Raw genomic sequence first — 26,273 nt, forward strand, 5'->3', positions numbered from 1 at the left:
GCCTTACACACACGCACACACACACACCCAATGAAAATGGTTGCTGCCAAAAAGAAGATGAGTTTGCTATGTGTATATTAATTGTTGTATAAGTTGTAATATAACAACGGTAAAGTGGGATGATAATATGAGAGACATCGTGCTGAGATTATAGAATCCATAAACAAAAACAGCAAGCGTTGATACTGAAGCCTACAATTTAAAGGCTACTGTATTGATAACAGGGCTAAGGAACTATCAATGTGATGCCAACACCAGGGCAAAACATTTGTCAGACAGGATCTGTAAGCATATAACACGCGTACTCAACAAACAAGAACATATTTGATAGTTTGAGAAATTTCGTAAAGTTCAGACTGAAACCAACAAAGCTTCTTAAAATCATAGGATGGCTCGCTGTCTTACAAAGGAATACTTGTTCCTACCACATTCACACACGATAATAAACAATAAAACATGACTTTTCTTGTTTTCTTTGTTTTTTAAAAGCTGATTTTTGTTTCTCCGAAAGTTGAATTTGACCCGAATATCTTTCACACCATTCCATTTGGCCGCCGCCTTGGCAAATGAAACACGTTTAAGAAAATGTGATTAAAAGATCAAAAATATAATTTGTTTATAATATTCACCATTAATTTGTGACCGATACAATCCTGTTCTAAAACGGGATATTTTGTTGGATTATTTTAAATTTGTGGAATGAATAATGAAAACATAATGTTAATATTGTTTATGTCGTAACAAGAATACTCCAAAATATCCGTATATTCGTTACTGACGGAAATTGTCGAAGTACCGGTACATTAATAAGTACCATGGTACGCACCACCGGGAAAACATACCGCGGTAAAGCGGTATAGAGCGTTCACGGTTGCAACTGAGTTACTGGTCGTAGCGCTTAATATTACCTCCATTAGTTCCAATGTGCATGCCCACAAAAACTTTCCAGTTCCGGATTGTTCAGAATTTGGCTCCGCTTGGTAAACGAAACATAAAGTCAACAAATGAAGAAATCTTAGCTGTACTACAGATTATTATGGTTAAACCAATGAATACATTATATATATCTAACATCTTTTGTTCATCTGGAACAGCCTTCATAAATTATTTCAATTCTGTTTAACTTTCCTTACATCAAATATGTAAGTTTAAAAGATCCAATTATTTCATAGATTCCGTCCTATTACTTTGGTTGGCATTTTAAATCAATATTGATCCACGTGACCTGATGTAAAATTGAAGACAGTACGATTAAAAAAAGAGACTGTTTGTAAGTACATGCTCTTCAAATCAATAATGAATGGATACTCACTAATATTCATATTTATTGTATTTATCTATCACTATTTCTACCGTAGCACCATTATATGCTCGTTTTTAACCAGACGTGTGTTTATGTAATATACGTATGAGAACACACATTCATTCAAGCATAAACATACCCATGCACCAAATGAGATAAAACCGACAGACAGACATTCAGACAGACAGGCAGATAGGTGAGATGTCGTATACATGCATAGTGTGTCTAACATCGATATTTCTCCAAACTGTATACTCTAAATATTTCAACCGCTCAAAGAAATAAAATTAAAATGGTCATCAAGGAGACTCGTACGTACGCCTGTCTGTTTAATAGTGGATGACATATGTGCATTTGAAAAAATATATCCTTCCTAGATATAATTCAAGTTGTTTCATGAAAATATACTGAACATTAATAGAAATGCAGCAGTCTAAATCAATAATGAAATAACCTTCAGAAGTTATATCGTTCAACCTCCAGTAACTGCAATAATTAAAGCTGTAAATATAAACATATTTGCATTATTTGAGAGATAGATTGCCATAACACGCAGCGATACACTTTCTCGCAATCAAATAATACAAACTTGAGGTTGAGGTAGTACTTGAAAGATAATGAAATTCTGAAATGGGCAGAGAACATTTATTTGAAAGCTGGGAACAGCGCAAGTTAGTGAAGAAAAAGAAAGATGTAACAACAACTGATCAAATATTGATATCATTTCTTTTTAAGATAGTGAGATAGCGATCTTGTTTGCGGAATGTGAGCGGTCTATTACATTTTCTTGATCAAAATCTGCCATTTTTATTGATTGAACTATTCGGAAGTGAGTTTCACCGGGACGCCCTCTGGTATGTACGTAAGTATGTATGTATGGAGGTATATATGTATGTATGTTTGTATATATACCGGCAATTGGCTGTTAGAATACTGAAATCATAAATCTTGATCAATAGATCACATTGATGCATCGTCTGTCAGTTATCTCTTTTAATATTCCACTGAAAGCAACATAAATCAAGACATAAAAATGCAAATATCATCCTTGTGATTGTTGATACTTAATTTCTTCCAACGTCTTGTATTCTGCGTGCAGCAGAGACCTTTCGAAATAGAATTCCCAGGTAGAATTTAGCAGAGTTATGATAAGGACGGATTCTTAGGGACTCTGTGAAGCGTTCATAAGCAGTCCGGAGATTGCCCTCTTGAATCAGACAGTAACCAAACAGATTTAACCCAGTCTCTCTGTGTTGAATGCTTGGTTTTGTCCTGGTCAAGTGCATCATGTTGTTCATGGCAACCTGTTTGTGCCTCATCTTTCCTTGCCTACAGAAGATCAGATAGTGCAGGAAGTGCAGACAGAAGACAGGATCCATTACAGCCCAGTCATACCAAAAATGTTTACAGAGAACTCTAAACCCAGGTGGTGCACCAACAGACCTAAACATCTCCATTCTAAGAGGGTGTGGGGTGATGGAAATCTCTGACCTTTGGTAGACTACGCTAAATGACATCCGATATTGTAGCAGTTCTTCAGTACTGTATCTCTCTAAAAGAAGATTTTGTGTCTTTGATACTACGCCATCTACAGACAAAATGTATGTGTGACGTGACTGACAATCACTGATCACTTGCAGATTAACCTCTGCTGAATCATAGTTCCCAAATTCAATCGCCATTCCACACATCTTAAGTCTTACAGACGAAGCATCTGAATGCACACCGTTATGCAGACATACTGATACCAGATTCAAAATATTATTTATTTCCTCCTCGGACCACAACTGAGCATGTTCTGCACTGATCACGGCAAGGTAAAATCCAAGTTGTGGAAACAGTAAAATCAAAATATGATTTAATGGAGCATGGATACAGTGTGGTGCATGCTGGATAGCATGCCGCATTCTTATGATATATTTTACTAAATGGATATGATTTGCCATTGTGAAGTTCATAACTAAATACCGACAGTAATGTTCATGGCTGACAGTTAATTTGTAGTCAAAATCCACTTCAGCCAGCGCCCGTTCAATTACTGTCATCTTACAAACGCTGTCCATGGAGGTAAGTCCATTTGCTAAAAGCCGTCCGATTTCACAACATTCAATGCCCAATAAAAATCTACAGTTCTGCGAGAGAAGGTCTCCAAGTATTCGCTGCAGCTGAACACGTGTCTGCCCGAATATATTTCTGTCATACAGATTGTTACTCACAATGAAATAGTCAGGACAACGTCCTAGACTGGCCCACTCATATAGTTGTCTAAGGCATAGATGAAGACAGAGAAAAAGATTTCCTGTACGCCACAGTTGCTGTGGTGTTTTTTCTCTCATCCATAATATGCAAACTTTGCACAGGTAACTTGAAAATGCGTCTCCTAGAACAGGCTGGATGAATGTTTTCTTGACCATTTTCAGCAAAACATAAACTTTCATCGCTGTGTCATCAAAGGACCTCGCGAGTTCTCTTTCTGCAATAGAGAATGATAATCTCCATTCCAAATTTTGTTCAAAGCTGCATGGATGTCCTATCTGTGTTGCAAAACATCCATATTTTCGTGCGTTCTGTATTTGTTCTAGTGAAGGCCATCCATAGGGACGACAACGCAAGAACCATTCATATCCCTCGCGAGGCCATCCCGAAAATCTAACAGCAATAACTGTGTCACACGAATATATCTTCTTTGCATTTGGATAATGTATCGCTGGGCCAGCTTGTTCTTAATCCGGTAGAATTCCCAAATGATAAACAAGCTTCACAAGGCTTTCGAAACAGTTGTTTGAAAGGACCGTTCTTCCGCATGAATCTGTTCTATACCTTAAGATCTGGGAAATCAACGAACGCTTAAATATATCAACTCCTACCAATTTTACATAGCCAGGATGGGTAGAGGCATCCTTCAACATGAGGAAATTAAGTCTGCCTGGGTCACAATTAGATAAATCTTCAACTATTTTGAAACCATCATACTGAAGCAAAACATCTCTATCTGAATGAAGCCCATGTCCCGTCGATCCCTCTGATCTGCTACCAAACATGTAGTGACTTAGTCCAAATTGTAAGAATTCGTGAGCTAAATTCACAAATATGCCAACCGCAGAGTTTGTCCTTGAGTTATTGTCTCTTGTTTGCTGCGAATACCACATCTCATGCAGTCCAGATTTTGCGAAGTCGTGAGCCACATTCGTAAATACCTCAGTGTCAGTGGCAGCTCTGACCTTCCGTTCTCTATCTTCCCGCGAATATCCTACCTCATTGAGGAGGCTGGAGAGGCGCCTAGATAGAGGAAAGAAGTAATCCAGGACCGGAACATCCATGTTGCCTGAAACTGTAGACAGGAAGACGATACATGATAGGTATCCTTATAATATTTGAATTGGATTAAATATCAAAACCATTTTCTGGAAAGAAAAACAAAATGCTGAGCATAATATTTGCCATTTATAACAAGGCAATTCAGTGGGTTTTCAATCCCCGTGAAAATTTTAGAACTATTTATTTCCTAACCTCTTTCACCTTTTTTCTTCATATTCGATGCAATTTTAAAGGGTTTCTTTAAAGGTGATATGCAATATTTTAGTGTCCTACATCACCTAAGAAAGAACCAATGTAGGCAATAATTGAAGTTTACTTTGTTTAGTGACTGAAATCTAAAGGCACTCATTATAAAACTAATTAATCAACGCATCAAACTACTATTCTGTACTTCCATGCATTAATACATCCAGCCACCACCCACCCACCCAATCCATAAATCCATTTCATCCGCAGATGTTAACTTAAATACACGCCTTTTTCTGTCATATTCATTAATGCTCCCATACTTCTCACCATGGTTAGGTCTTGTCTTCTCGCTTAAAGAGGACTGGCACTGTAAATAAATACCCCTGTCAAAATAACGCCAATCATACCACAGGGTATGAAGTCATGCAAGATTTGACAAATCAGAAATACTTCTGCATTGTTTACGCTAGTATGTTCACCGTAAGGTACACATACAAGGACGGCAGTATTTAATTCTTGTCACGTACACATTTTGTTTTCAAAGGCTAAACTGACTGAATTGTCAATCTATATATTACTGATCACAGTTTTCTCTATATTGCATATAAAATGGAGTTAATGTTTAGTTCAGTTTTAGATAATACAATTGTATCTTTACTGTAGCTTTTTGTGCTCATCAGAGAAGACTATAGCTGCTGTTGTGGTCTTATAATGGTTTCCCGATTGGTTATGAGCAAACTGCGAAATGTAGGAACTAAACTTAGACAGTAGTGACTCTCCTTTGTAATATGGGGTTGTTAACCATTCATTTATGTAAACATACACATAACTACTACTGAGTTCCTTCATACATACTTAGAGACATACATAGATTCATACATACATACATACATACGCACGCACGCACACACATACATACATACATACATGCATACATACATACATGCATACATACATACATACATACATACATACATACATACATAAAAACATACATAATAAAGAAAACAAGAATACCTCTCATCAAATGCTGACTCCCCTGTTTGGCGCCAGTTTCACAAAACTCTGTATGTAATTTTCCTAGGCAGTTATATCCTGCATATATGTTGCATTAAGTAATGTTAGTGCGAAATATTGAATTAAACCACTCTCCATCGAAAATGAAAGAGGAAGCCGCACACTCGGAAATGTCACTGAAACTGTAAGTAGAAGGTCGATTAAAGCATAATGAAAAAAATATACGCTCTGATGAAATAAAAGAATCAAAAACGCCATTAGTAACATCCCTCAAATTTCCAGTTTAAAGTTTAAAAAAGGCCACATTAGATCCATGTCTGCATTTCTCTCTCCGCACACGTCACAATCATTTTATCAATGGCGGCGCATACAGCGATATAGCAGGATCATGTTGGCAGCTTTAAAAGACCGTATGCCATACCTTTTAAGTTGCTCCATGCTGTAACTTACAATGGTGCGATACGTTGTTAAAGAGACGAAACAGGCTTTGTATTTTTTTTTCCTTGTTTTTTGTCAGAAGCAAACCTTTGTTCATAACGATCTCAGGCAGGTGGGGATTGACATGCGGTCGTTTAAAAGAACTTTGCTAGCCACAACCCGGTTCCACTATTGCATGGGTTTATCGAAATCAGACTCTCCTGATATGGCACTGATCCTTAACGGTGATCGCTTTCGACTACTCGGCCACTTGGGGCCCCCAGATGGGCTGGAAAGATAGTGGAGTTAACTGGAGTAGTCGAAGTGTAAGCTGGAGTAATCGTAGGGTAATTAGAGTAATCGTAAGATAAGCTGAAGATATGGTTTGCTGCAGTAACGGCCTTAGCAAACGCCGGACCCAATTCAGAAATTTGTTGAGCCCCCCTTCCGCCCCCCCTTCCCCCCGCCCCTCCCCCCCCATTTACGCCCCCTCGCTCTGAGCTCCGCATTTGAAAATAAACTTTTTTAACGAGTTTTATATGATATTGCACTAAAAATTATCTTCCATCGCTTTAAAATTTCTTTCTCTCCATAAATATATATTTTCAAGGTTGACTAATGAGTGGGGCCCTTGTGAGAGCGATGCCTGATTGGGCCAAATCGGCTTAAGGCCGGCTCTGGTTGGGTGAGCTGGAGTAAGCATGGCGTGAACAGGAAGGAGGATGAACGTGCGTGCGTTCGTGCGTGCGTACATGCGTGCATGCATGCATACATACATACATACATACATACATACATACAATGATGTTTATTTATATGGGAGTTTTTCAGATTCTCACAAAAATATCATAAAATTACATTTGCTGAATCCAGGTAAAATTCACTGACTTTATTATTTCATGTAAGTACAGTCAGGGATCATAGAGGGGTGAATCAGTCCGGTGGTAAATAGGAAAAATAAATCATATAATCCGAGATAAACATGGTTTTTTTAATTTTTAAATTTATTTATTTGGCTGTATATAATTGTGTCGTATATGTGATATTTATTAGTCAAAATCGGTACAACATCTGATGGCAGTCAGCCTATTGGAAAAGGAGTCGTACATATCATATGACCATCCACTGTCTCTGAGTTTATTTCCAGCAAAATCAAGGCCGATATGAGAAGATGAAACATGTTAAAAACATATTTATTAACAGAAATGAGAGAATGTTGCCGAATATGTATATGTGCATGCATGCATGCATGCATGCATGCATCCATCCATACATAAAATCATACGATCATACATTCATACATACGCACGTACGTACGTGCGTGCGTGCGTGTGTGCATACATACATACGAAAATTGGTAATGTCCAAATGAAAGCTTGGGTTATATTTGTATGTAAATTAAAATTTTCTTGATTTTCATTATACCAACCCCAAGAATCATTTAAAATACGAGTTACGAACGTTAATATATTTGCATGCTTGTATGCGTGTGTGTATGTGTGTGTTTGACTGTGTCAGTGTAAAACGTAGGTTTATCTATGCATGTTCTAGTTTGCAGATGCTGAACAATTTTTAAATCTTACGTTTGTTGTGTTCCATGTCTATTTCCGCTTGTAATATACATGTTATTTTCTGTCGACATGCCTCAATTATGGGTGGCATTCAATAAAGAAATAACATGCAATGTAAAAATAGATACAGATGTAAAATGTACAGATATCAGGTATAAACGATTGGTTGTTATCGCCTTAATATTAACAATCGGAATCATCCCAGATACACTTTTCTGAACAAAACACATAGCATAAGCTCAACCATTGTTAGTAGTGAATAGGGCCACCCTAGAGACAATGGGAATTAGCATTACAGACCCCTCTGGGCCACTCTGGGGACTATGTAAATTTAACATGGAGAAAATTGCTGGGCCACTCTAGGGACAATGGGAATTTAACATGAGGAATAGAGTTTGGGCTTGTCTAGGGACAAGGGAAATTTAACATGGGAGAAAAAAAACTACTTTAGGGACAAGGGGAATTGAACAGGGGATTATTTTTAAAAAAAATAAAATAATTGGGTAGGCAATTGAAAGTAGATCTCTTTTCGAGAAATTGGAGTGGCCCTGAAAAGGGCCTTTGGTTTTCTTCTTCTTCTAATTTCTTCTATTTCTCCACCAGCTTCTTATTTTCTGTCCTACACTTTTTCTCTTCTTTTCTTTCTTTTCTTCCTCCTTTTTCTTCTTTTTCTCTTCTTTCTTCTTCTCCTCCTCTTCTTTCTTCCTCTTCTCAGTTTCTTCTTCTTTTTCAATTTTTTCGTTCCATTCTCTCATCCTAATCCTTTCCTCTTCATCCTCCTTCTCCTCCTTTATTCTTTCATCAGAGCACTGATCATGTCCTTTACTTTTCTTAAAATGTTGATCTCCATCTTCACTCGATGGGGACTATAAGAATAGTGATCCTCGTTTAGCCTCGCTAACATTTGCTCCATCATACCCAAATTGTCCAGGACGTCTTGCAATGTTTTCATTTTATCAAGTTGGTTTGAAGCGATCTTCTTTTTAATTCTCTGTAGAATGGTTTGAACGACGAATACTGTGGGTTCTTATACGAAAAGCGCGGATGTGATGGAAAACATCCCCCTAAAGCCCAAAAGTTATATTACCTAGATTAGCACTTAAAACGCGCGGACGTGAAGGAAAACATCCCCCTACTTTTCTCATTTCATATAATATACTATCCACATACTTGAAACAGCAATAAACAAACCCCAAATCTACTATCCACACAAGCAAAGCATTAAAGTCAAACCCAATAATCTACTATCCACACAAACGTACTTGAGCACTTACAAACACACACACACACACACACACACACACACACACACAAACACACAAGAAAAAAGAGTCAGTGTTTATATTCACACTACTCTACATACACACATTGGCAAATCGATTACTATTTCTTTTCTAGAGTATTGGTTAGCCCTGAAAAGGGCTCTTTGGTTTTTTTTTAACTCCATGACACCTGGTTAATGATGGCACCTTCCAGGCCTGGTACCACACACACATCTTCTTCCCCAGTCTCCTTTCACTCTTTTTGGGGGGAGAGCAGAGGCGGGATAAGTGGCTTCAGAATCCCAATCTTCTGTCTCTGGGATTCTGAAATTTCCTCTCTCCTTTTCTTCCTCTTCTTTGTTTCTTCTCTCCTCCTCTTCTTTGTTTCTTCTCTCCCCCTCTTTCATTCTTCCGTCTTCTACTATGGCCTCCGCGGCCAGTTCATTTAGCATACGCCTGGCATATTCCAGGTGTACATGAAGTTCAAGCAGTTTTGCTAGTCTCGTGTTCATTCTCTTGATCAATCAACAAAGGTAGCTAGACTGCCAAGCGAGTTTCAATTTATACTAAAAGCGCGGACGTGATGGAAAACATCCCCCTAAGACAAAAGTTATATTACCTAGATCATGACCAAACAACGCGCGGACCTAAAAGAAACACTCACTCACTTTTTTACTACCCATTAGGAATTTAAAAATTTTCATTAATCACTTCAATATACTATTCACATACGCAAAGCAATCAAATCAAACCCCAAATCTAATCTCTACGCACGTCAAACAGCTAAAAATATGATCATTATCTACTATCCACACAAACACATACAATTACACCAGAAAAGAGTTAGTGTTTATATTCACATTACTCTACATGCACACATTGGCAAATCGATTATTTCTTTTCTAGAGTATTGGGTAGCCCTGAAAAGGGCTGTTTTTTTGCTTGTGTGAAGTTGAAGCTAGGGCGATCTTTTAGTTTCTAAGAATGCGACGTCCTCTAATAATAGACTTTCTGACGATAGGTCTGCTTCTTCGGAAAGAGAAGAAGAACTCTTTGGTGTCGATACGACAATCGACAAAGCCTCTGTCAGGTTCAGGTTCCTGCTGCTGCTGCTATTGTTGCTGTTGCTGCTCTCTCTGCTGTTTCTGAAGTCTGTACTTCTCTGTCCATTCTTCTTTCTCCCTGTTCACTTCTTCTCTGAAGAGCTCTTCTATCAGGTCTTCAGTGACTTTTAACATTCTCACATTCTCTATCTCTTCTGGCTTCGGTATCAGACTGTGTCTGACCCTATGCAAATTCACGTAGGCTTCGTTTAGCTTAGCTAGTTTGGAGCACATCTTCGTAGGAGGATGAGTCGACAATGAATGATTTGACTGTAATCTACCCCGGCTTTAAAGTCAAAGCGCGGACGTGAAGGAAAACATCCCTACACGGTTTTCGAGCCGCAACGTTTAATGAGTGTCATGAGAGAGAGATAGAGAGAAGTCAAAGAGCATGAATCAAAATTCTTATAGCCAAACAAAAGACAAAGGCATTTTTTCTTCAAAACACATTTTTTATTCAAAATCACTTAACACTAACAAACAACTCTAAGATTTTTTAACAAGAATCCGACAATATAACATCAAACATTTTTTTTCAACTCACACATTATTTTGGACAGGGCTGACAACGTTGTGAATGAAAATGTGATTTCCACTGTTGAAAGTCATTCGGCCATTGATGGACACTACGTTTCCTAGCTTGAGACAAAAGATAAGCATAATGGTCACAAAACCATTGATCTACTTTCACATCGTTTCTAGAAGCAGAACGAGGATCAAAATGATTCACTAAATGTTCATAGGAATAGCCCAGGCTGCGATGATGCATAAAATACACACAATATTGTCCACACACCAAGGAATCTGTGCCTTGTAATTTCACATTATTGAATCGGGTGGTCTGAGCATTTCTTCTCATAAAGTCAATGATATCGTCTTCCAGAGGAGGCAATCCGTACGAATCGAAATATTCCACACATCCTTTTTGAGGAAAGTAGACGGCTACCCAGTGGGTTCCTGGGAGATGACTGTCGTCCGTGTTGATCACACATAGGACAGGATTCCAAGAAGCCGTGTACGAACTGTGGTTCAAAAGGTAATAAAGTTCCCAGGTATCCATTGATTTGTGTGGGTTTTCTTCTTCTTCACAGGTAATAATAAGTCATCAATTCGATCCTGACTTTTGCTTGAAAATGTCTGACAAATAACCGTTTCTTCGCTTCGTCTCCCCACTCTGATTCAGGAGAGCTTTGATACGATGGATCTCTTGAGTGGTTAATGGTGGACAAGAGTGTTCACGCAAGTCTTTATACCACTGATGCAACACGACTTCGTCCGAGATGAGACTCCAAGCTTCGTCCAGATGCTCGTCCAATTTTTCTTCTTGACTCAGCATCAGGCATTTATCGTGTTGAATTTGACTGGGATGATCGTTTTGACATCCATAGCAATCTTTCTTGATCAGTTCCGTCATTTTTTCGACCAAGTGTTTGGCAAAACAGGAGACTAAATGGGCTTCTTGTTCTGGCCATCTCGACTTCATCATGACAACTTCTTCGTCTTTGTCTTGGGATTCTCCTTCCACGGTCTCTTTACATTTCATCTCCAAAGTTTCTCCACTAGGTAAAGAGGGATAACAGTCTTCCATTGCTTCTAATAATCTAGAATGACTTCTCTCAAACTGTTGATTTCTATGGTATTATCAAATTCTGCATACAGAATGACGTTCACCGTTTCATCAGGGACTCGGCTTGCAAACTGAATTTCTACTCGAATCTGGCCGGATTTTATAGGGTGGAAATGTCCCTCGTCGCTGCCTTGGTCTGGAGTGAAATCATAAGCCCACAAAGCGTAGCCTCCTGCATAATCGTCGTACGTAATGCCGTGACTGGTGTTGGTTCCTAACTGACCGAAGGCTTCGTACAGGGACAAGTACGATCTGAAGTAATTCTTCTTGTCAAAGTCAGGTTCGAAAGGTCGGGTACACGAGGTCTTGCCATCGCGACTGACTTCGATCTTGGACACGCCAAAGGGTTGAAAGAAGAAAGGATTTTTAGTCAAAGCTCCGTTGAAGGCAACATTGCTCACGATACCAACGATTAAACGTTTGGGTAGCTGTCCTTGGAACAGATGATCTTCGATCATGGATCGTTGCCCCTTGGGAATGGTGAAGGTTTTCACTTCCACGCGTCGTATCGGATACTTAGCGGTCGTTCTGCTCAACGTCTGACTGATGTCGTTACCCACTTTAGGTAACACTTCCACGCGTCGTACGTAGAGCCTGGCTTCCTCGATGACAGTTTTGCAAGCAGTAGTACCTATCAAATGGAAAGCGGCACTGCTACGATTCAGTCTCAGGCGAACATTCACCCCGTTCAGCAAATATTTCTCTTGCAACGACATGTCCAAATGCAAACGATCCATCAGTTCTAAACTCTGTCCGTCTTTGATTTTGTCTCTTCGTTCTACAGATCCCGCATTGTGTGATTCTTTGTATTAATTTCGAATGTTTCAAACTGGCCTGCATCGTCAGCTTCCCATACCACACAGGCATTGACATGAGTGTTCTTGGGGTCTATTCCGTACGTCAAGAGATTTTCCAGGTACGCTCGATAAGGGTAAGTATCCATGCTGCTACTGACTAGTTTGTTATTCAAGTACAAGTCCACTCCACTGAACAAGGAATGCCTGAAATTGTTGACGGGAGCTATTACATCATCACCTTCTAGGGGCGAATTGTCCTCTTCGACAACTTTGACTTTTAAGTACAAGTAACTGCTATTCAGATCGATGTAATCTTCGGGCTGTCCTTTGATTTCAAACTCGATGGGAGCTGAGGCTGCCAAAGAGGAGACGGGGTGAAATTCCACCCACTGGGATTCTTGCATGGTCATCATGGTGGGGGCATGGCAAACAGATCCAGTTCCGTCTTGGAACAAGCACAAGATTCTCGGTGGATCATTTTTTTCTGTGTCTCAATACATTAATAATCGAAAACGTCTAAGTCTCGAACGGTTCTTCTTTTCTTTGCCTTTCTAGGTTTAGAAGTGTGAAGTCTGGTGAAAGGGTGTTTTCTTCGTCGTCTCTTTCTGCCTTGTCCTTGCTGAATGCCTGACTCGGTAGCGTGCAGGGCATTTATACGTGTTTCTCGTCGGCCCAAAAGGTCTTTGCCCGTTTGCAGCAAGACATTTTTGCCTGCCCTCATGAAAGCTTCTTTGGGGTTTTGTTTGTCGACGACATTTTGGAGAAATTCTTTGCCTTGTGTCAGTGCCGCATCTTTCAAGGCGTGCAATCCTCGTGGCACCATCGGTTTCAAGACTGGGGCCACCGAACGAAAGGCCGATTTTAACACATCTCCTAAACCGTGTCCTCGCTGTCGAGCAACCCCTCGGTACACTGGATACATGACTTACGAGTCGTGAGAGAACCGTTTTCGAAAATGGAGTTTCACCGTGACTTTTCCTTTGGTGAATGAAATATTTTGTCCCAGATCTCCTTTTATAGCAATGTTGACCGTGTCCAAATAAGACTTACTGACGGGCAAATAATGAGGATGTACAAATTCGCGGTGGACGTGATAAGTGTTTCCACCTTCCTCGTCAGCGGCCGTGGCAGAATCCACTTTGAAAGGAATGACACGCAGTAACGGTAAGGAGGTGTGTCCCACCACGTTATACTCCACCACATCGGAGTACACAAACATCAAATTCAGTCCTTGGTTCAGTTCTACCGGAGCACGAAATAACTTGCTAAAAGACTCGTTGTCGTAAACGACTGGCAATTCGTTTTTCTTGAGTATGACCATTCTCATGTCCATGTCTCCGCCCAACATGTCAAACAATTCAGGACAAAATAAAATGGACACGATTTTACGCCCCACAGGAAATTTCATAAGGAAGCGACGAGCTGTTTTGTGGTACTCCAGGGTGACACTTTTATTGACACTCCCCAAAGCTTTCAGAAACACGACATTAAACCTGGAGGTTATGGTGCTCACCAAATGTTGACCACTAAAATAGTAGCCTGGGGGAATGAACAAGTGATAGGTGGTGTACTTTTGATTTTTTGTGGCAGGGGTTTTTATGTTATATTTGCCATGGGTATCCAAGTACTATTGCATTTGCTCGTCATAAATTTCCACATCAAAAAATTTTGATTGGGAAGAACATTGAGGACTTGGGTCGGGTGAATGATTTCTACTAAAGCCACTTCCCAATGGGCTTCGTAATCTAATGGGATGGCCTGAGGTAATTTGGCCGTGTAACAGCACAACGTGTTCTTGGGAAACACCTCCATGGAACTGTCACTGGGTAAGGTTAAGTAAAATTGGTTTTGGTGACTCATAATTCCAGAGTTCTGTGGCTGTCCGAGGGGTTACTGGACGTCAGAGGAGTGTCTCCGCCCAAAATGGGGTTGTTGTTGTTGTTATTGGAGTGGTGACTGGCACTGGGACTGGACACAAGGTTTCCGTTGTTCCCGTTGGAAGAGAATTTCAGGGAGGGATTGGGAAGCAGGTAACCGATGCAACTGCTTAATAAAATGGTCCACAGTTGTTTGTCTCCTTGTTGCAAACTCAAATTGGCAATGGCTGCCCCGATGACACAATACACTACGAAGATTTGGCAGAAAAAGACGATTTGCGTTTTAGGCACACGTTCTCCACACCACACCCACAAAGGTTGTTTTTGTAAATCATGCAGAGAAGAACTAGGTGAAGGAGTGGTAGCAGTAGTAGCTGCGTCTGTGTGAAAGGGCATGATGGTCACTTCTTTTTATAGTCGATGACTTGCGAAGCGTCGATCCAAGAATCAAAACTGGGTGGATATCTTTTCCAACGTACTTTCACTTCTTTGACACGTCGTTTGCCCACTTTACGGGTTCTGCGTTCGAGAATGCTTTCGATGTCGTACACGTCGTCTTCTTTTTTGGTCACACGTTGTAACTCGGGCAAATAAAACGTTCCTTTGAGCACTTCTCCGTTCATGTCTTCCAATTTATAGACGGCAGGATGACGGCCATGCACTCGTCCAGTGACACGAAACAATTCGGTCGTCCAGTTAGGTAAGTAACCTTTGTCGAAAGTGCGTTTGGTTTTGCCAATGCGCACCCAATCTCCTACGGCCAACTCTCCACTTTTCTTGGGGACAGCCCTCGTCGGGGACGTACCAAACAGGCGCTCAAACACCATCACTTCGTTGTCGGGAGTCACTTCTTGCGGGGCACGTCCAATGCTTCGATGGTAAGATTGGTCGTACACTTGCACCAGGTGCGGTAAGATGTCGATGTACTTCAGAGTGTGGTGATGCGTAAAATATTTTCACATGCGTTCTTTCTAAGTACGTTGAAAACATTCCACGATGCTGGCTTTGGTTTCGGGATTCTCGGTGGTAAAAAAATGAATGTCACGTTACTTTAATTCTTTTTGGAAAGCTTGCTTCAGAAATTCGGTGCCTTTGTCCATTTGCCATCAAAGAGTGTGACGAACACTTTGTTTCAACACTCGTTGCAGGGCTCGCACTAACTCGCTGCTCAATTTGGAAGTCAAGGGTACGACCCAGGTAAATTTGGAAAAGACCTCGATGACACAAAACAAATATTTGTAGCCGCGATTGTAGCTAGCCAAATGAGAGACATCGGCTAAATCGGCTTGCCATTGATGATCGATGCCTTCCACTCGGGTGCGACTTCTGGCAAACTTGCGTCGAATGGGTTTGTGTAAAGTGTAGGTAGCTTGTTCTTGTAACCATCGTTGCACTTGAGGTAAACGGAGACTTTTCAGTCGAGTTTTGGCAGCACGATACAAATTTTGAACTCCTGCGTAACCTGCAGGATGGGAGGGATCGTAGTAATTGCTGGCTAACACCTTCTCCATTTTTTTGGTGTGTTAATAAGTCACCCACTCTTCCGTGATGCTACTTTGGGTGGGACGAAAGGGTGGTTTAGAAACGGATTTACGTGTCCAATGGGCTACGGGAGTAGAAGTCGAAGGTAGTGGTGGAGGTGGCAATGGAATTGCTTTGGTCTTCTTTTCTTTTTTCACTTCTAGTTTCCCTTCTTTCTTTTTCACTTCTGTCGAAGGAGGAGTGGACATCATCTTTTTAACGCAAGCTTTCATTTCTTCTCGTTGGGGTGTGGGGAACGGGGTCAACAAGGATGCTGCAATCATACTTGAAATGGGAGCTGCTGACGGTGTTTGAAACACTTCTCGCATCTCTTCTTCCTCAGGTCTTCGTGGGGTAGCATCTCTGGTGACCCTGGGGATGGTAGTGGTGGTGGTGGTGGTAGTGATGATGGTGCTGGACTTTTCATCAAGGCCTTAAAATCTTTCAGAGTGGGTAGAGCTGTTTCGTCTTAAGCTTTCTGGTGAAAGAGTTGCAGTCGTTGCAAGAGTTGACCGTACTTTTGCGATTTTTCTGTTTCGGACAAATCTTGGCGATCCATCAAGGACTGCAATTCGTGTTGTAACTGGGACATCTCGCTCAAATTGGGATTGGGAGGTAAATGTGGGGTGTGTTGTTCTTGCCATCGATGGTATTCCATCCATTGTTTGTAAGGCACTAAAGCTAGTTTTCGTCCTTCCATGGGGTTGTCAGGGGTCGATTCTGAGATCTTGGGACTTCCGAGGGCCTTTTTATCTTGCTCCCACCAGTCCTCCCAAAATGGTTCCCAAGACTCCTTTCAGCAATGGACCTAACAAGAGAGGTAAAATGCCTCCACGTCGGACCATCCTCTTCTTCTTTTGACGAATGGGAATTTTCTTTTGAACCATTTGGCGAAGAACGTGACGATGTTTGCCTAAGCATTGTTTCTGGTGTTTGGACAAAGGGATCGTGCCTTTCAAGACGTTCAAACAACATTCGCACACGGTATCAATGACCTCTTTGGAGGCTGATTGAATGAGTTTTTTTCGTAGGGTTGGAGAAGCTCTGGACAGGACAGATAACATGTCCCCATGTTTGACTAAACGTGGAGGCAGTCATTTCCTTCTCTTTCCTTGGGGTTGTTTAGAAGAGGGATGTATTCTGGAGGGTGACATCTATGAGTCTTCAGCACCAAAAACACTGATACCCCTACTTAGTCACAGGCCTTTTTTATACTGGAACGCGTCGCCACTGGTTGTCTTTACGTCGCATCAACTTCAGGACAGGCATGACACGTCGTGCAGGGGTACGCAACGGACTAAATCGAGCCAGTTCTTGCTTGGACAAATCCAGTAAACTTTGTAACATGCCCGATCATTCTTGAACTTTGATTTTGGGATAAGGTACTTTGTGAGCAGCGGCCACTGCCGCTAAATTGGAGGGACCTGCCACTGGGGAAGTTCTTGGGGTTATCAATGGAGATGTTCTTGGTGTGATCAACGTCTCCAAGTACTCTTCAGTTCTTGGTGACATCAACGGGGAAGTGAATGAACCTGAGGCTACCGGAGACGTGGTCACCACCTTTGCAGGTCGTGGTTATGCGAGTGTAAGGTTGCGTCCTAGCCGAAGTGCCTCTCTTGCGATTAGTTTTCTTCTGTGGACTTTTGTTTTTCTGAGGACTTTTTCTCTGTTTCTTTTTCTGGGGGCTTCTTTTCTTTTTCCGGGGTGGCGTCTGGTAAGAGGAGGGTCCCGCCACTGGAGAAGTTCTTGGAGACACGAGTTTCCTTGGGGACTTGGTCTTGATACCGTGGCTCTTTTTCTTCTTGGAGCTTCGTTTGAATTTTTTCTTGGGGAGAGGTTTGGGAGCATTAGGATCCCATCTTAAGAGAGAGCGAATGATGACCCCTCCTAGAGTACCGCTCCCTCCAGGTTTCAAAATGATTTGTTTTTTGGTTTGAGTGTCGATGCTAGGATCGGCCAGTTGGGTCAAAGCGACTTTGTTTCGATCAAAAAAGCGTTTGGTTTGATGAGGAATCTGAATGATCCCTTGGAGTAATTGACGTGCCGTCACCGTGAACCATCGTAAGACTTCTTTGAGTCTAGCTTCTAAGACACGAGCCCGTATTTGTGGATTTTTTTCTCGACTGATGCCATACAAGGCACGAATCAATTTGACGGGAAGATGCGACTGAAGGGACGTCATGTTGACGCTGTGTGAGACAGACGCAAAGGGTCTGAGGTTTTTATAGATTTTTTATGGGGAGTGAAATGAAGTCGAGGACGGAGACGTGTACAGGACAGGCCCTCCGTCTTGGCACCAGTGGTGAAACAAGTTGGTACGAAATCGCAAATCCTCGGGAGTCGTAGGTTTCAAATCGACGAGTAAATAGGCGTGTGGAGTTTGAGTGGCATCGTCGTACGCCTGAGTCAGCCAAGGCGTTCCTAACTGTTTGGCTAAGACTTGCACTTGCGATTTATCTCGAGGGCTTTTAAACAAGACCACGTAATGCGCATTGAGACTGATGGTGCGATGGGCTTTACTTTGTTGAAACAAATTTTGGGTGATGTAAACGACACTGGCATTACGGTGATGCCCTTTGCGCGTGAACCACAGTTTAATTTCTTCTTCGTCTTCTCCTAACATGTCGTCGAAAATGACCAAATGGTTTTGACGGGAGTCAGAGACGATGCCGTCGTCTTCTTTAGGAATGCCCTCCACAAATACGATGGAATCGCCTTGACTTTCTCGCAAGATGCTGTACGCCGATTGCCACTCTTTGTAACACCACACGATCCGTTGAGGTGGACGATCGATCAAATGATGTTTATATTCGATCAAACGTTTGACGAATTCGGTTTTGCCTGAACCGCTGGGTCCAGCAATGAGCATGTTAAAGGGATGGCGAAGATACAAAGCCTCCCAACTGGCACGATCTAAGTGTTCGTCGATGACTTTGACAGTGGAGGAAGAGGGAGCAGAGACAGCAGAAGTAGTCATAGTGTCAGGAATGTCACTTGTGACACGAAAACAAACAAGACGAGAGTTTATATACTTTTTTCAGAACACGTTTATTGAATGTTTTAAACATGAATACGAAAGACAAAAATACATAAAAGCCAAAGGCTTAAGTACAACGATAAAAGGCACATGAAAATCATTAACGTGGAATAAAAACAAGTGTCTGTACAACATGTTTTGGGTAAAGTTCTGACCAGTTCTATAGGGGGTAAGGTCACACAAGTGTCCTCCCGGAATGACCTTTCAGGCATGTCCACGACAGTCCTGTCCTGGGTGACGGCTTCTTCTGGCACCATCACTAACACAGGTTGAAAAGTGACTTTTTTCCTTGAACAACTCTCGTGCATACTGGGCCACTTCTTGGGTCCATGCCTCAAAACCCCATTCTTTCCAGGCACGGACATCTGTCCAATCGGGGTGTAAATCACAAGCTACACACACATCGTCATACACGTCTTGGGTAGCTAAAAGTTGACGAATCTTTTTTTCCCGTAGAGGTCAAGAAGTATCCAGATGAAAACGCAAAGCTTTGAGCAAAAGGAGTCTTTCGTGACCATTTAAGGCCATTGGGGTGGTAAGTACTGATCGTAAAGAGTCCACAAAGAATCGGCTGGTAAACGAAATCCCAGAAAACAAGTCACTAAGACACACACCACTTGTCGACCGAAATTGAATGGATACAGTTCTTGTAATAATCGATGGTAATGATCCACGGTTTGAATATGGTCATTGAGTTCCTTCCACGGAATCTGTTCAATTACATGTGACATAAGTCGTGGCATGGCAGCCTGTTTTTATAGTCTCTTTGTTTCGGAAACAATACACGTACTTTCTAGCCAGAGATCTTCGTTCTCCAGTAGGGAATCTAAATCTTGCATACTGTAACCGAAACGTCAGAGTTTGTTTAGAAGTTTCCTCTTCCGCTAAGTAGATTCTACGTAAAATATGTTGGTAATCCTTTAACTTGTCTTCCTCAATGCGCTGCACTAGGTGAATCTCGAAGAAACCAAAATGATGAACACGTGGATCATCGGGGCCCTGGAAGTATCGAACAAGGTCTGACCACTGAAACAATTTCTGACGAATCAGTTCTCTTATACCATTCAGGTACCAGTGGTTAAAGATCTGGTGACGTAACGGATGCAACTGTTCTTTACGTTTGACTTGTATTTTGACCAGCTCTTGGTAAATGTGTTCTCTCAACTCCACAGGCAAAACACGAATGTTCTCTTGTAAAGTATCCATGAATAGGTCATACTAAATCCTCTTTTGTCTGACACAATAAATGTACCGTTTTGCACAGACATGGTTTTAATTCATTGTCGAATCTAAATCGTTTCATTACTAATCTACACATTAAAATTCGTTCAGAAGTTTCCTCTTTCACTAAGTTGACATTGCGTAAAAGATGTTTGTAATTCGTTAACTCTTCCTCTGGAATTGGATCCAGTAAGTTTACAATGTAGTAGATAGAATTATCAATACCAAACCAATTCTTTTTAAAACCAGGAGGTCGTTGATCAATGTCTGTCCAATGGAACACTTTCAACTCAATCAGTCCTTGTATAGCATTCAGGTACCAGTGGTTCAAACACCGATGACGTAACGGATGCAACTGTTCTTTACGTTTGACTTGTATTTTGACCAGCTCTCGGTAAATGCGTTCTCTCAACTCCACAGGCAAAGCACGAATGTTCTCTTGTAAAGTATACATAAACAGATTATGGCAAGTTACTACAATGTCTCGGTCCCACTAAGGGTAAGTAATGACAATTCGGTGACCATCGAGCATGTTCTACGTAGGCCGAATCTTGTGGTTCCCAGTGATGAAGTGACACACCGCAACTGAAGCACTTGACTTTATCTCCTTCGCCCAAGTAGAACAATCCGGCTCTGGCTAATTCTTCGGGGGTCGGTCCTCCCAGATACTTAGGCCATTTTCCTTTGAACGACTGAAGACGATTTTCAAAGTCGCAGTATTCCGATAAACGCACAGGAAACGAATACTCGTCTTTCACAGGTTCGTTTCGATGAGGGTTGGGTGACATGGACAGGAGTTTGCTCATGGCTGGATGACATCCGTAGGGGGGTAGACGTGAAGGTGAACATCCACCTTTAAAATGAAACCCAGTAAAGTGTCCAAGAGGACGAGCGGCATCGCTTTCGCATCCCTCAGGTTTGGCACGCACAGCATCACTTTCCATGATAGGGGTAGTGAGAACAAAGTTCCCATGATGCTTTACGGCATCGTTAAGGTCACAGCGTACAGATCGTTCCCATCGCAAGGCTCACAATCGCATTCCACTTCAGAAGTCCCACACTTGAAGTGTACCTGTCTGAACTTGTTTTGTGTTTCTCTGAAAGTATTCATCTTGTTCGCTTGGTCTTGGTAGTCACAATGAACTATCGATCTTGACGATAGCCCCTTTTTATACTAGTCGCAATGCAGTTTCAAGCTTGTACATCGTTCCTTTTTTATGTCTTGTTTTGGAAGGTACCATTTCTAAGGTACCGTCATCATTGTACCGTAATGTCATGGGTGGAAAGGCTATAGAAAGGTAAGGGCAGTGCGGAGACCATCGAGTATCTTCCAGAATAGCTGAATCTTTATAGATACATAGATCCATTCGTAACTTCAGTCCGCAAGCGAAACACTGTACTTCGTATCCCAATCCTGACTCAGGTCCCAAGTAGACAAATCCTGTTCTAGCTAAAACATGCGAAGAAGGTAATCCTTTCCTATCCGTAGGCCATGCTTGAAACGTGTCCAATCGACGGGCACAATCACAATAGTCAGACAAGAAAACCGGAAAATGGTAGGGTTTGAACTTGGAGTTCACATCGGGTTTCTCACTCGATTCATTCTGTGGCGAAGTCATCCTTCTGGTGAGTGGCTATCCTCTTACAACCAATGTTTTATACCAACATGTCCATACGGCAAATTAAAGTGGTTGGGCAGTCGCACTCGCTTCTGGTACACGATCTGATAGACTCTTTCCAAGGTTTCGACTGACGATGTGGTGAGTGGGTAAACGTACAATCTTGTTGGGTTGATAGGTGGTCACTTTAAAGTGTTCATCCTCTCCAGATTGCAAGGCTTCTTTCAATACCCCAAAGTTGACCACACGACTGGTACGATAATTCAGAGTCAATCCTTTCACTTTACACGTCATGTGCACTTCTTCTTGTGGGTCCCGGTATTCGTAGCCGTAATTTTTGGGACCGCCACTGACGAAACTAAGAATCTTGTCGTCGGGATGCTCGTCTGTCCAGGCTCCTAAACGGTCTCCTTCGATGTCAGGGTGCTGTTGACTCGGGTGATGGATGTAAATGCAACTGTCCGTGTCAAAGTACAGGACGCGTTCCCCTAACAGTTCTAAAGCTTCGTACAATTTTAAGCGAGCATGAGCTGTCACGTAAGCCGCAATGATGACATTTCCCAAAGGGTCGTCTTGTACAAAGTCCAGATCTTCTTCGTAATTGACCAAGATCAAATCCTCGCGAACGACGTCCACGTGTTTCATGAATTTGGTTTTGTCGTGAATCATCTGAAAGTAGCGGGAAGGTTCTGTCACATACTCCGTCTTGGGTAAACACGGACGTTGTGCCATTTTACCCCACAAGCAATTTAACATCACTTTGGCAAACGATCGCCTGCCTTCGTTTTTCTCGATGTGACCTAAAGTAATGCCTTCTTGTGCCCAGTATTTCTCTTTGAATGTCTTTTGGTCTTCGGGAGTGTGACACCAGGAAGGATAGCCACTGGATTCTTGTTTCAGTTTCAAAAAGGCATCCACGTAGTCGGCGAAAATGCCTTTCTGCGTGGGGTCACCCTTGTGGTATTGTTTTGTCTTGGGAAAGTGACAAATTTCGTACACTTCTAACAGTTGATATCCCATGTCCAGAGCTTTAAAAAATTCTACGCTGACCCAGGTTCCCGTCAAAGCCCGTTCTTCCTGGGTGTGCTGACAAGGCTGATCTTGGTTGCACGTTTCGGCACAAGTACGGCACAAAGGAAACATCATTTTGCCTTGGCAATGGTGAGGTAAGACGGGATGGTACAAGTCCTTGGGAGGCAAAACTTTGCACTTGATCAAGCCTTCGTATTGTCGAATGTTTTTCAGGTCGATGTGTTCCGTGAACAATTGTGGCTGCCCTGCAGGAAAGCGACAATATTTACATACGTAGGGATACAGCAAACACACGTCCAAGTATTTGATTTCTTCTCCTTTCTCTTGGTCGGCTTGGTACAGCAAACAGGTGGCATTGGTCCTTCCTCCGTACAAACTATCCCTTGGGTTCAGGGGGTCAATGAACTGGTAACTTTCCACGAGGCGTTTAAATTCCGGATCAGTTTTCAAACGGTGATCGTATTCGTGTTCCCACATTTCCACCACTTGGTATCCTTCATGTTCTAACTTTAGGCGCCGCCGACAAGTGGCCTGGTACAAGTCTTCCATGGTTCGTTGTAAAAACTGATTTTCAGTGCCACGGTCAGGGTAACAGACGGGACATCCGTGAAATAAGCAACCGTTAAACTCGTACACGATCTTGGGGTTTTCTAAGTCCCAGCCATCGACCAAATGCGTTCCGATGGTCTTTTCGCCCCCTCCGTTGCGGGCATGCTGAATCCATTTGTCTTCCTTGTCGCACAAGTAATGTAACCAACGTAGGGCTTTGACCGAGTATTGACGTTTGACATAGTTGGTCGTTTGAGGACTGATGACAGCTACGGTGTTTTCAGGCATGAATCGTTGTCGGTACACTAAGGAACACGCTTTGGCAAAGGTGCAAGCTTCTTTCAAAGGATCGACCCCTCCGTGTTCCATGAACAGTTCTCGAAATTTTCCACAGCAACGTCGTAAAATGTCCACGTCGGAACGACAATACTTTAACATTTCTTCCTGAAAGGCGAAAGGGTCGGAGGCATGGACTGGTACCAAGCGTAGAAAGCGTCTCGTTGTTCGGTACGCATGTTGTCAGGGTCGTAATAGTGAGCCTCAGGCAAATGGGGTAGAACGGCGTGTTGATTGGCTTCCGTATTGAAAAAGTGTGGAAAATACCCTTTAGCCATTTCTGTCATTCCAAATGTTTTAGGCATTCGACTCAAAGGCATGGCAAAGTAACTCATCGAATCTTTAAACTGTACTTGTCCCACTTGCATGAAAATGATTTTGGCTCCGTTCAAAGTGACTTTAGGACGCTCGGTGCCATGTTCCGTATAGTATCTGAGAAGAAACTGTCCATCGTATCCGGAGAAACTGTGAGCCATCACCGTGGCATGACGATGACAATCTCCGTAACGTTCGATGTCCTCTTGGCTCCACGTCTTGTCGATGGGGTCTAAGACCCATCGGGCGAAATCGGCTAGCGTCTTTGGTCCCCGAAAGATTTTTTCCCGTCCTCCAGGAATCTTGCTGCAGTGAGAGTAATGACTGAAGATAGGTTCTTGAATGCACTTCTCGCACGCTCGATGAGCTACGCAGAAATTAGGAATGTGAATACCGGTCTCTTGCATGCATTCGAAATCGAAAAATATGAAATTGCCTTTCTTCTTGTGTCCGTCCTCTTTCTCTGGTGGGGATTGATATTTTGCACGTAGCATTGGTGTTCCAAGTCCACGATGTGGTGACAAATGTGACATTGTTTCTTTCCTGAACATACGTGTGCCTTGGCACTGTTGGTACATAGGCCTTGTCCACACGTAGATCACAATCTCAGCAGTTGACAAGCACATTTCTTCTGTGAACCTTGCGTCTTCAGATGTGGTTGGTAACAGGCAGGGCTGACAAACGTGCGCTGACAAGCTGGACAGTGCACTGGTTCTTGTCCTTCGCTCTGACAGGGTGGAGAGGCCAAACATCCTGAGCATTTCGATCCACAATGCTTGTGTTGCTCTCGATTGTTATAGCCATAGTCACATTTCTCACAATAATATCTGTATCCCAGGAATCCAGTGATACTGGTAATGGTATCGAAATGGTCATCGTGATAATAGACATGAATGTATTTTCCGTCCTTAAAGCCTTTCCCTCGAAGCAACAGAGGCCCACGCATTTCTTGAGGGTGCACTTTCAAGGTGTATCGTGGAGCTAGGGCATCTTGCAATGTTTGCATTTCAGGAATGCCACAGGGTTTGTCTTTGGGTAAGCCAGCTTGTTGTAACAGGAGTTCTGCTTCGTTTCGTTGTTTGGCTTGGTCCGATTTTCGAATGTTCTCCCAGGCTCTTTTCCATTCTACCGTGTCGTTCTTGTCGACATAGGTTCGTCCCACTACGATGGCCCTGGCTAAGCACATCTGGTCTTGAGGGTTGTTAATTCGGATGAGACTTGTTTTGGTGCTGCGAAGCTTGTCCACCAATAACATCTTTTGCGTCCAGTCCCTTGAGGAGGAGAGACGTGGGTCATGTCCAGTGTGGCTTTTCCATCGGTGATGTCAAACTGGTCATTGGATTGTTGCACGTGTTGAATCTTGTCCATGACTTTGGAAGCGGTCAATTCTGCAGGGGTGCTAAACTCGATCCAAACAGGGGATTTCAAACCGTCGTGTTGTATGGAAAGTCTCAAGCGATCGTCTTCTTTGGCTTGACATTGTCGCTTGAGTGTGGTGAGTAAAGAATCCCACATCTCGGTGATGAACCCTTCTGCTTTCTCCAACGGTACTTCGGACTTGAAATCTTTAAACTTCACCGTGTATTTGTAAGCCGTGGTTCTAAATTTTCTAGAGGGTCGCTGTTCCGTCTCTTGAATGGAATAGTACTTTTCAGGGTTGACTAAGGGTGGTGAACTTTGTTTAGAGGGTTTGGATTCTGGTTCACTCATGTCCTCTTCAAAATCACTGGCATGAATTTGTACCAAGACTTCAGCCCTGGTACGAGGCGATAGATCACGTTTCTGCCTCTTACTTTCTTCTTCTTTCTTCTTGAATGAATAGGATCGTTTCATCTTGAGTGAAAAACGTCAAATGACTAAAGTTTAAACACCATAGACTAATTTATAGTCATGGCAGACCAGCGTATATAAAAGGGTGTGTGTCTTGTCCTTTCACTATTCATTTCGCTCTCAAACAGAGCACAACGATGGAAGAGACTAGCAAAATCGAACGTTTCATCAGAACTTTGCGAGGGGTCATTAGAAAATTTTCTTCAGACCAGCCCACGGACTACTCTCCTTCCTTTCGAGATAAAAGTCAAGATACTTGCTATATTTGTCAGAAGAAAGGGCATTGGTCTTCAGAGTGTCCAGACCGTCAAAAAAGAAAAACAGGGGTAAAA

General features: G+C 42.2%; 1 protein-coding gene across 1 annotated transcript; it reads right to left on the bottom strand.

Moving 5' to 3' along the window:
- Window positions 1–1,934: 1,934 nt before the first annotated feature.
- Window positions 1,935–4,623, bottom strand: LOC149799527 (uncharacterized). Its single transcript, XM_089958201.1, has 2 exons — window positions 4,149–4,623; window positions 1,935–4,025 (listed from the first exon to the last, which is right to left on the bottom strand). The coding sequence occupies exons 1-2, from the start codon at window positions 4,621–4,623 to the stop codon at window positions 2,368–2,370; spliced, it is 2,133 nt and encodes a 710-aa protein (XP_089814327.1). The 3' UTR covers window positions 1,935–2,367.
- Between the last annotated feature and the right edge of the window lie 21,650 nt (window positions 4,624–26,273).

The sequence above is a fragment of the Sinohyriopsis cumingii genome, chromosome 5, assembly GCF_028554795.1.
Source record: "Sinohyriopsis cumingii isolate HCF-2022 chromosome 5, ASM2855479v2, whole genome shotgun sequence".
Taxonomy (NCBI): Eukaryota; Metazoa; Mollusca; class Bivalvia; order Unionida; family Unionidae; genus Sinohyriopsis; species Sinohyriopsis cumingii.